At 47.7% G+C, this 11,404-nt stretch overlaps 1 protein-coding gene across 1 annotated transcript in view; it reads right to left on the bottom strand.

The window, feature by feature from the left end:
• The window catches only part of WT1 (WT1 transcription factor), a 50,523-nt gene extending 48,380 nt beyond the window's left edge, over nt 1-2,143 (bottom strand). Inside the window, exon 1 of the mRNA XM_039355991.1 lies at nt 1,604-2,143. Within this exon, the coding sequence (XP_039211925.1) occupies nt 1,604-2,006 (403 nt within the window). The 5' untranslated portion in view covers nt 2,007-2,143. The remainder of the gene's footprint in view (nt 1-1,603) is intronic.
• Between the last annotated feature and the right edge of the window lie 9,261 nt (nt 2,144-11,404).

The following is an 11,404-nucleotide window of genomic DNA, read 5'->3' on the forward strand; positions in this document are numbered from 1 at the left end:
ATTCGTAAAGAATGCTTTTTTGTATCTTCAGCCCAGTTATAAACAAACCGCAGTATCTGCTTGCTTAAAACAATGTCTGCAAGAAAATACCAAGTACCATTCATAAAGACATTAGGAAGTAAACAGAAACTAATAGGAACGCCGTATGTGAAACAATTATTAAAGGTAAATGCCAAAGACATTAAAGTTGTAATAACAACTCACTGAGTGCACAGTCCCATGCACTTTTATGCAGAAATCTGGGGCATGTAACTCAATAGGTTCTCTTCTTGGATAAGTGAGAATAATCAGATTGCTAATTTGGGTTTAGAATTGTTGATACTCTTGTTGGAAGATAATGTACTTTTGCATGTGCACAACATTCCTGATCTTAATCCTGGAATGAAACAAGTCCGACTTAATTCAGAATTGTAAATGTTAGTTTCTTTTTCTGAAGCTTGGCTGAATTTCACTCCTAAGTAAATATATACCACTACAAAAGGAGAAGGTGGAGCGATTGTTATGATTCATTCAGTGCTTGAAAACCCAGTAAGCATAATATTACAGAAGGGTGTAGCCATATAGAAGAGAGCATAAAGTAAATCCATGCCCCCAAATTCCACTCTTTGGGACAAATATGGATTGCATCCACACTATCAATCCTTAACCCTCTTTTTTCCAAATAGCTTTATCAGGACTTTCATGGGAAGAAGACTTCAGAGTTATGATTAGAAGCAACAAACCCACAAGCCCTTTAATCCATAAATATCTGGTTTTGCTTTGTGTGTGTGTGTGTATGTGTGTGTGTATCAGATATATGTACTATAGTTCACAAGGTAATCAGCATAGAGTTTGCTAAATGTATATATCTATTCAATCGGAAGCTATAACAAATTGTAAATTAATGGCACATTCCTGAATAAATTATTTGGAACCTAAGTTTATTAAGTTTAATAGGGCGATCTCACAAGTTTACATTTTAATCCCAGGTTTACTTTCGAGGCACGTGAAGTATGTTCATTTACTATACCCGCTGAGTCCAAGACCCACACTGAAGCATTTACCTGCAACCTATTTCAAACCTATAAATTGATTGACTCACACAGTACTCTGTGCTAATTAGATGTGCTAATTTTACATCCTAACAGTCCTACGCGCACGCATTGAAAAACTTAACTCCAGTTCGGATTTTCCGCACGGATATTTAGGACCAATGATTGATTCCTAGCCTAAGATGGTTGCAAGTCCTTTGCACCCTTTATTAACAGCCACCCTAGCATCTGTCCACGCTACCGTTGTTAAGAGTTGTTCATTACAACGGCGTTAAATCAATTTGCCGCCTTTGAAAGATGCCCCCCCTTTAACAATCGTTGGTTACTTTGTGAATTAAATATTTAAAAGATGCTCAGGATGAGGTCCTCCCCCCCCCCCGAGGCTTGCTACAATTCAGGCTCAGGAGCTTGCCAGGGATCGCTCGCCCCCCAGGAAGGGCTCGTGGACGCCTCCTTATCCCTGGTGCCGGCGGGGCCGTGAAAGCGAGGGGGACTCCTGCCTAGGTGAAAGCGGCGGGTCCTCCCCCCCGCACCCCAAAAAAGCGCAGGCTCCCCCCTTCCCCTGGGCTTACCTTGGTTACGGATGGCTTGCTGGCTCTCCAGGCAGTTGGGCAGGTAAGGGCCGTTGGGGAACATCCGCGCCTGGCCGGAGGGCGCCTGGCTGGGCGGCGGGGGCGGCGCGAAGGGTCCGTAGCGGCAAGCGCCGGCCGTGCCGGTGAACTGGCCGGAGAAGTGGACGGTGAAGGCGCTCAGGCACTGCTCCTCGTGCGGGTCGCCGGAGCTCCAGCTGGGTTCCTGCTTGATGAAGGCCGAGGGCGGCGGGGCCAGCGAGCCGTAGGAGGCCGCCGGCGGGAAGTCCAGCACCGGAGCCCACTGCGCGGCGCCGCTCACCGGCATGGAGCAGGTCCCGTTGCCCGGCAGGGGCGGCACCGAGGGCGGCAGCAGCGCGTTGAGGTCGCGGACGTCGGAGCCCATCTGCTCGCCCGCGCAGACTTTCCGCCGCGGAGCCGGGAACCAGTCGCGGGCCCCGCCGGCCCCGGCGCCGGCGCCGCACTTGTTCCAGGCGGTCTGAGCCCGGCCGGGGTCCGGCTGGAGGCACCAGGCGGCCGGGCTCAGCCCTTTCGGGGACGCCGGCTCGGCGGTGGCCAGGCAAGGCGCGGGCTCCAGCCCTGCGGCCGCCGGCAAGAGCGAGAGGGCCAGGTTGGTCTCCAGGGTCGCCCTTTGGCCCGAACGGCGCGGAAGGAAGGCTGGAAGTCCCGATATGGAAGAAGAGCGAGGGACCCGACGGACGGACGGACGGACGGACGGCCCTCCGGAAGGCGGTGGCGGCGGTAGCGGCGGAGGCGGAGGCTCCGGACCGGGGCCCCTGCGGGAACGCTTCGAAAAGCCGCCTCGAACTTCTCCCCTCAGCCGCGGCTTTGCCCTCCGGCCCCGCGAAGCTGGGCTAATTGAGAGCGACTGGCGGCGCGAGACGGAGGAGGAGTCAGCCGCGCGCGCGGACGCTCCATTCACACTTCCCGCAACAACGCGGCCTCCCGGGGCGCAGAACGCTCAGGCGACGCGGGGGGGGGCGGAGGGAGGGAGGGCGGGAGGGGTAAGGGACCCGCGCTCTCCCCCACAGGCCAAGGAGCGTGGCAGAGACGCTGGAAGGGTTAGCCTCGCCCCCCAGCCACCTCTCCCTTCGCCTGGCACAGCCCTCTGCATTCGGGGGGGGGCTGGTCAATCAATCAGAATAGAGCTGGAAGGGACCTTGGAGGTCTTCTAGTCCAGCCTCCTCCTCTAGCAGAAGACCCTCTACTATCTCAGACAAGAGGCTGGCTAATCCCTTTTGGAAAGCCTCCAAGTGATGGAGCAACTCCTGAAGGCAAAGCGGAGCCACTGGTTGACTGTCCTTACCGTTAGGAAGTTTCTCCTTAATTCCAGGTTGCTTCTCTCCTTGATTAGTTTCCACCCGTTGTTTCTCCCCTTGCCTTCTGGTGCTTTCTGGTCCTCAGAGGTCCGGGCCTCTTAAAGCGGGAGTGGTGAAAGCTGTGCCACAGGTAACGGGGAAGGAATTGCCCAGGGAGAGATGGCTTCTGAAAAGGGGCTTCTGTGTGGAGGAGATGAGTCCCCTCTCCTAGGCTTACAGAAGATGGAAATGGGCGCCAAACTTTGGTCAGGGACTACTTGAAATGTTCGGTCTTCGCCCTATTTAAATAAGGAGGCAAAGATTAACCTTCCCTCCACATACTTTCTCAAATGTGCCCCACAATGTGCCCATCAGCCAGTCGGGAGGGCTGCTTCCCGAATCTTCGCTACACCACACCACCTCGAAACAAACACCCGGGTCCTCGTAAAATCTTTCAACTCAGCCGCCAGGTTGGACGAGTTCTGAGTTGGTCGGTGAAGGCCTTGCTGGTAAGAAAGGAGCTAAGTTGACTCACCTTCTGCCAAGCGATTGATCTAACACCACCACCCCCCAAAATCTTTTTGACTTCTCTCCAATAATGTGGACATGGCAGGTTAGTTCTGAAACCAGTTAGAACTAAGGATGATGATGATGATGATAATAATAATAATAATAATAATAATAATAATAATAATAATAATAATAATAATAATAATAATAATAATAAAGTTGGATGGGATCTTGGAGGTCATCTAGTCCAACCCCCTGCTCAGGCAAGAAACCCTATACCATTTCAAATCAAAATGCTTTAACAAACTCCCTAGACTACACCAGGAGTGATAGGACCAGCAAAATCTGGTCCAGCTTTTTCTGCAGGTCATCGTTCTTCCTGCTTTCCTTTCCAATAGTGGGGTCATATTCTGTCTGGAATCAAGCTTGATTCCTGGTGACTATAGAGAAAAACATTCACATGCACAAAAGCGATCTGTCCTTTTTTCCCCCAAGATTTTTGTTGCTTATTATTTATTCATTTATTTTTCAGTCTAATCTTTAGCTATAAGAACTCCTGGTGGTCTCCCATCCGCGGACTAACCAGGTCCCACCTTATGTAGCCTTTGAACAGTGATGCTGCCCTCTGCTGCAGGCCTACAGAAGCAGGGAGTTTTTATAGGTGGCTACTAGTCAGCATTGTTGACAGCTGTTGTTTATGGTATGTAAAGGAGGCAACTCGTAGACTACCTCTTAGCTACCGGTAACCTTAGCAACAGTGAATTTCTCTAAAACTGCCCAGGTTGGTGGTCAGCATCTAGGTAAATGGACAGGGGGAGAAATTTATGGGATTAACCGTTAGCTGGCCAACCCGAGATGGGGAGGGAGGTGGAGGTGATCTGAAGCCTTTTTCCACAGGAAAGATGGAAAGAGACTTTTTAAAGAAAACCTTTTTTTTTTTTTAAGGAGCCAATTCCTTCCTTCAGGCTGAATTCGCCGCCTGACTCTGTTAAAATAGGTCATGTTCCAAACAAAGGGATAATCGGGGCTTTCCGGCAGAGTTTAATATAGTTCAGGAGTTTTCCCTCGTGGGCGCTCCATACTCCCAGCCAACAGACGATAAACTCGCTGCCCCGAATAGCTGGGCTGAACGAATGGAAGGCAATGGGAAACTTTATTCTGTCCTCTTCCGTTTGCAGCATTTAACCTTGAACTGCTTTCCACCATCCCCGATCCGCTCAAGGATTAACCTTGTGCGCAGATCCTGGAAAGACGGTGCCTAATCTCAGGTATTGCTAAATTTGAACATCCACCTGAAACTTCGCAACTTTCCTCAAGGTCTCAGCTCTCTCGGGACGTTTTTCACGTGTTCTTCCATAGCCTGAAATGCACTTTTGTTATTTCCGCATCCCTCCTAAAATCTCCACGGGCCATTTTCTGGTAAAAAAAAAAGATCCATATTAACTTTCAAGGAATCATCGCGCTTTTGAAAAGAGTCGCTTTCCTGCCACTTGAATAGGAAGCGAATGAGATTGGGCGAAGGGGAGACTAGCTCGTAAAAGATGTTGCAGGCGCAGCTGGCAACTGTTCACCGGGCTTCCCTGATGCCAGGGGCGTTTTAGGGGAATCCAACGAGCAGGCACAGACGGGTGAATCCCTAAACTTTACTAACCCCACCTTCAGGTTGCAGAAATATATTTTCAGACGACCCGCGGTGTTGATCTGTGGCAGCAAAAAGCAAGGGAGTCTTGCGGCGGCAGCCACTCCGCGAAGGCTTTCTTGAGAATTAAACCTGTTGCTCTCTTAAATTGCCCGCTTCTTCGTCAGATTTAAAGGGAGTCTGGGATGAAAGAGAGCGACCGGCTGACTCAGAGCTGCCCACGAGCCTTCCGTGCCTGAGCTTGGACTGAATCCTAAATTCCCGCAGCAGTTTAATCTTTGCACCGCGCTCCTTCGTGGCTTCTTTTTCACAGCCCTTCTTCCATTGTGCAGTTCTGGGCGAACCCTTCCTACCCACCCGGTGGCCTTACCGATCTTAAGAACCGTATGGGTCTACTTTTAAAGCCCGCGATAGGGGAAATGCACGCGATTCCTCTGCGTTTCGTCCGTTTGGATTCGCCTGAGCTTTCAATGGGCGGGTATGGAAAGGGGCTGCGGAGGAAGCATCCTTTCCCCAAGTCCCACCGCCCTTTCTGCTGAGGAGTGGGATTCGGAACCACCCCGAGGAATACCTGGAACCTGAGGGAGAAATAAGGGGCGGGGGGGCCAGAGAACCGAGATTCTGGAATGCCTGTTCAGTCTTCCTTATAAGACCGTTTGTATGTGACTTGTGAACTGTTGCTCTGCGCTTTTTAACGGACGGCGGAGCTGCAACAGGACAAGCCGAAAAAAAGGGTTTAGCAGTGGCCCTTCTATGACACTTCCTTTTAAAAAAAAATATGCATCAGTTTGAGGAGGACTGCACTGGGGATTATTTTTAATCAGTGCCTTGGGAAATAAGATAAACACATAGTTGAATCTCACCGAGAGCTTTTTCTATTTCCCTAAGCTCATATATATCTCTGCATCAAACTGACTTGTGTAACCAATGAACGTCTGGGTCCGCCCACCTCCAACTCTGGATTTTCTTCAGAGTGAACCCTATGGGGGGGGGTAAATTTTACTCTAAATAAATCCCATCAGCGGGAACAGTTAGATTGCAATTACCAATTTACCTGGGAGTAAGACCTGTTGACTTTCTTAGCTTTTGGTCTTGACTGAGTGAACACAACAGCACTTGTCCATCTGAATCCTGCTTTGTGGCCCAAATCCTGAGCACCACCCAGCCAAATGAGCTGGAGCATCTCCACCCAACCGAGTAAGTCTGACTTACTTGGAGGGCTTATATTTAAAAAGCCTCCTCCCTCTGCGGTTCAGAATCCAAGATTGTCAAACTACACCGGTCCTAAAAGTTGGAAAGGTTAAGTCCAGACCGAGGCTGATGGAGTTAAGTACATGCTCCCACAGCCTCAAGATGGCAGCCTGAGATGTTTTTGACATCTGGCTCTGATGACAGCTCTTAACAGATGAAATTTAGTGCAATAAACTTGCTGGTGTATGTTACAGGAGAGGAAGCAAAACGTTGCAAATCACTCTTCTAATGTCACTTGGAATATTTCAGCAAGTATTAAAGAGCCTAGTTAACGCAGGGCTCCCAAGGGGACCCGGGTTACCTGGTACATGAAAAGGGCAACATGTAAAATTTCAGTCTGAGTGTATTTCTTTAATAGCATAATGCACGATGTCAAATATGTTTTCTTTTTAAAACGAAGAGTAAATGAGACACCTTTAGTTGATGCAATGTAGTAAATTCATTTCCAATCTCAGCAGTATTGAGAAAGATGGCTAAAATAAAACAAAGTAGCCGGTGAAGTCTATGTCATTCAGAAAAATGAAGTAAACAGTTATTAGTATTGCAAAATGAGATTTAAATAAAACCCATTTTGCCCTTCTTACGGTGTGCTTTGGACATAATATTCATCCTGGTGGTGACATTAATTTTGAAAGGAATTGGTACATTTGAGTAGATAAATTGAAAGCAATGTAGAGACTATTCCTATTGCCAATTCTATATATAAAACTAATAGTAATAACAATAATAAATGCATACCTGGCTATGATCCTATAAAACTGTATGGGTAGTTTGGAAATAATAAGATACATCTAATTTCTGACAGTTGATTTTTGAGCAGATTTTGTTTCAGACATTTCATTCAGATCGGAACAATAAAATAACAACAGCTTATTTTACACATGTGCTTAAAATTCTTATCTGTTTAGCTGTGTGTGTGTTTTTTTTTTTAAAGGTGTAGATCCTTTCACTACCCATTCTAGTCCAGAATGAAATATTTTCAAACACGATCACCTTGAACACAAACAGGGGATCATGTTGATTCTGGCAAACCATTTACATTTAGAGATGTGAGCAATTTTGGTAAGGTGTTCCAGCTGATAGGGGTGTCCCAAAACACTGTTGTACTTTGGAGAAGGAAAAGACTCATACCATCCCTTTTTTTCCCATAAAGAAAAATATCCCACTGCTCTGTCACTTAGCAGTGGAAAAGGAAAAGCACCCTTTACTCCATCTAAAGGGCAGGCTGTTAGCACGGTTACCCCATCTGGAGATGGCCTGCATTGACCCCTTATTAGTTATTTCTCTCTGCCTACTACTGTGAGTGTTGGCCCTAACAACTACTGACTTATGTTCAGAGAACTCTTTCGTGGGTCTTTTAACTTTCCAGTTCAAAAGATTTTTCAAAAGTCTTAGATTTTGTTCATCATTAAAAGACTTTTTATAGATAATTTGGAAAGGTTAAGAATTCCTGTAATGCAGTTGGTCAATCCACATTTTCAAGATTGTCTGTATCTCAAATTCACCCGTGATCATAACAAGGTTTAGCTGTAGCCCTTGTTGCTTTTAACCCCACGTTAACGTTTCCTGTTCCCCCCTCCTCTGTCTTATAAACGGGACAACAATTTATTATTTTAGAAAACAGTAATTCTTCTTTTGTTTTTCAAAAAGGAATCATTCTTTCCTCGACCCTAAGGAGGGGTGACTTGCAGGGCTCTGTCTAAGAAGAGGTGACTTGTGGGGCTCTGTTGTGGGTCATGCCAAACAGAGTAGTTTCCTCAGAAATATGAAATTATGACTCCACTTCTCCTCCCCCCAAACTGATCACCAGTTCAGTTAGGAAAATAAGATTCCAGAAACAAGTGGGTAAATGAAAATCCCAACATCCGTAGCAGTTCTAGTGTTTGAGAAAATCTTCAATTTTCTCCCAGCTTCACAGTGTCGAGGAAATGTTAATAAAAAGAAAGGAAAAAAAAAACTTTTGCATTAGGAATGATAGCCACAGGAACAGTCCCCCGTTCCTGCCAAAAGGTAGGGAAATGTTAACATCGTGATAAATCTATGGCTTATTCGGGCATGTAATTCTCCCTTTGTTTTAGAACAGTGTTTCTCAACCTTGACAATTTTAAGGCATGTGGACTTCAACTCCCAGAATTCCACAGCCAGCATTGCTGGCTGTGGAATTCTGGGAGTTGAAGTCCACATGCCTTAAAATTGTCAAGGTTGAGAAACACTGTTTTAGAAGGCCACTTTTGAAAGGCCAGCGAGCAAATCGGGCGTTCTTCGACCTCGGGAGATTTCAGCCTCACCAGTCTGAACAGCACCCACTACAATGGGAAGGTAAGAAGCAAGGAGATGTTGAAACTCTTCTCCGCACTCTCTAGGCGAGTTGAGGACCCTGCCCTGTTGATCAGCTGGTCGGGGGGGGGCGAAATCGCCTTTCCATCTAATCCTACGGAAGTGGGGGGGGGGGGAGAGAGAGAGAGGTGCACACAGAAAGAAAGAGATTCGGCCTTCTCTTCAAGATCCTCTGTTCCTCACTGCCGAATCTCCTAAGGAAGCGGAAGATCTGTCTCCTCTCACTCCGTTCAGAGTTTGATTATTTAAAGTGCCAGCAGCAGGAGAAACAAAGCTGCGAACCAGCCCCAGGCAGGAGCTGAACGAAAGAAAATCAATCAACGGCAGCCGGCCTTTCTCCTCTCCCTCCCCCCCTTCCCTTACTCCCCCCCCCCCGCCCCGCTTCCCCCAGTTCCCAGGCGCGAACTGTCACCCAAGCGAGCTTGGAGGGAACTACAGGACAGATCCGAAACGGCCCGCCGGGGCAGCGGCAGGAGCAACGGGGCCAGCGGTGGTGGGCGGGATGAGGCTGGGCGGCAGAAACTTCCGGGAAGAAAATGGTCAGACCAGGCCAAGCTAACCTAAATTATTGCTTCTCTCCCCTTCCCTCCTCCGATTTCCCAGAAGTGCTTTGCAGCGAAAAAGCAACGTTTAAGCAGCACGGCCTTTTCTTCTTCCTCGGCCCGAAGGCCAGGAAGGAAAAAGAGAGAGAGAGAGAGAGAAGAAGAAGGAGGAGGAGGAGGAGGAGGAGAAGGAGAAGAAGAAGAAGAAGAAGAAGAAGAAGAAGAAGAAGAAGAAGAAGAAGAAGAAGAAGACGAAGAAGAAGAAGAAGAAGAAGAAGAAGAAGAAGAAGAAGAAGAAGAAGAAGAAGAAGAAGAAGAAGAAGAAGAAGAAGAAGAAGAAGAAGAAGAAGAAGAAAGAAAGAAAGAAAGAAAGAAAGAAAGAAAGAAAGAAAGAAAGAAAGAAAGAAAGAAAGAAAGAAAAGAGAGAGTGAAATTCTTCCCTGCCGGCATTGCTCTATATCTTGCCACCCCGTTCTCACCGGATCCTTACCAAATACATAAATAAATACATGTGTGCAGACCTACTGGTCGCACAGATCTCTTCATCAAGCAGAGATACGGTGGAATCACGACCTGGGTGCAGGTACAAGATTTAGCTTCGAAACGCAATGCAGGAGAGAAAAGAAACGCGGCCCGATGGTGTAAATTGCAGACTGTTGGGATTATCCTATTCCAGGGGTAGGCAACCTCGGCTCTTTTATGACTCGTGGACTTCAACTCCCAGCCGACTCGGGAATTCTGGGAGTTGAAGTCCACGAGTCATAAAAGAGCTGAGGTTGCCTACCCCTCTCCTATACCAATCAACGAAGCAGCAGATCTCTGGAACTCCTTACGGGATTCCCCAAACCATGTGTCTAACCCTCCCATCCTCTCCCTTTGCTAGTTTCAGGTGAAATCCAAACAACCTGCTTTAAGGTTACCCTGCTGAGAACAAGAGAACAGAAATACCCAACGTCGTATCCTTTCCATCCTTTCTCAAGTCACAAAACTTGGGTTTGGATGTTTGCCTCGTTGCTCTAAAAATGAATTTCGGAGGAACAGTTTTGCAAAGCCTTCTTCTGGCTTGCTCTCGACCAGCGCGGCGGCGCGGTTTGGGGGGGGGGGTTGACAGAGCTGGTTGGAAAACAAGTCTTCCCTAAAAGCGCCAGCACAAGCCACACACTGAAGCTCCTCGCTAAGGGTCTACATAGTCCTACTGAATGAATATTTCCAGACGCGACACACGCTGCCCTCTAACACGGTGTTTCTCAACCTTGACCATTTTAAGGCATGCGGACTTCAACTCCCAGAATTCCACAGCCAGCATTGCTGGCTGTGGAATTCTGGGAGTTGAAGTCCGCATGCCTTAAAATGGTCAAGGTTGAGAAACTCTGCGTCCTAACATTAAACCTCTAAGGCAGAAAAAGGAGAGCGATCCTCTGGCAGAAGAAGGGGAAACGTCCCTGACTGAGTTCGGCGAAGGCAGGAAGCCGCCGCGTAAAAGGAATGTTTGATAAACTGAAATCAGCACTCGGGCTGATCTGTGTACATTATCGGGAGATCAAAAGGAGCGCGCTGGAAGGGAGAGGGATTCCCTCTGCCCTCCAACTCCTTTTTTAAAAACTTTGGCATGTTGTCATCAACATCTTCTAAGCGGAGAAAGGGGGGGGGGAAGAGAGAGAGAGAGAGAGAGAGAGAGAGAGAGAGAGAGACGGGGCTCTATTAGCTCATCCCTCACCAGGGAATTAAAAAGACTTTGAGCTCGCCTCTTCCCGCTTCCTCTGTAACCTCAGCAGCAATGTACAACTGTAAAAACAGACAAGAGACGAGTTATCTGTCAAGATTCATGAACTCCTGAGGGCTGGAACGTAACAAAGTAATAAATAGCCCCGGTGACCTCCCTTTGGCCTCAACCAGCGCCCAACTATGTATTATTATGGGAGCCCAGGGCAGGAATGCAATTGGACTCCAGCCCTCTGCCAATCTCTAAATGTTGACCAATTAAAAATCGGAGGAAGCTGAATTCATGCCCATCTCTCTGGGAGAGCTCAGAGGTGCCCAAAGACCCAGACCCAGAATTATTTGCAGAGCTACTCATAAGTAACTCCTACTGAATTCCCCACCTAAACCTGTATGTACGGCCACTTTCACTAACTAGTGCCATCTATTCCCACCAGTCACAGTCATGATAATGAACCTGATAGTCCATGAGCCTCCTACTAACCCA

The sequence above is a fragment of the Crotalus tigris genome, unplaced genomic scaffold (genome assembly GCF_016545835.1).
Source record: "Crotalus tigris isolate CLP2741 ecotype Arizona unplaced genomic scaffold, ASM1654583v1 scf7180000018777.2418813, whole genome shotgun sequence".
In the NCBI taxonomy this organism is placed as follows: domain Eukaryota; kingdom Metazoa; phylum Chordata; class Lepidosauria; order Squamata; family Viperidae; genus Crotalus; species Crotalus tigris.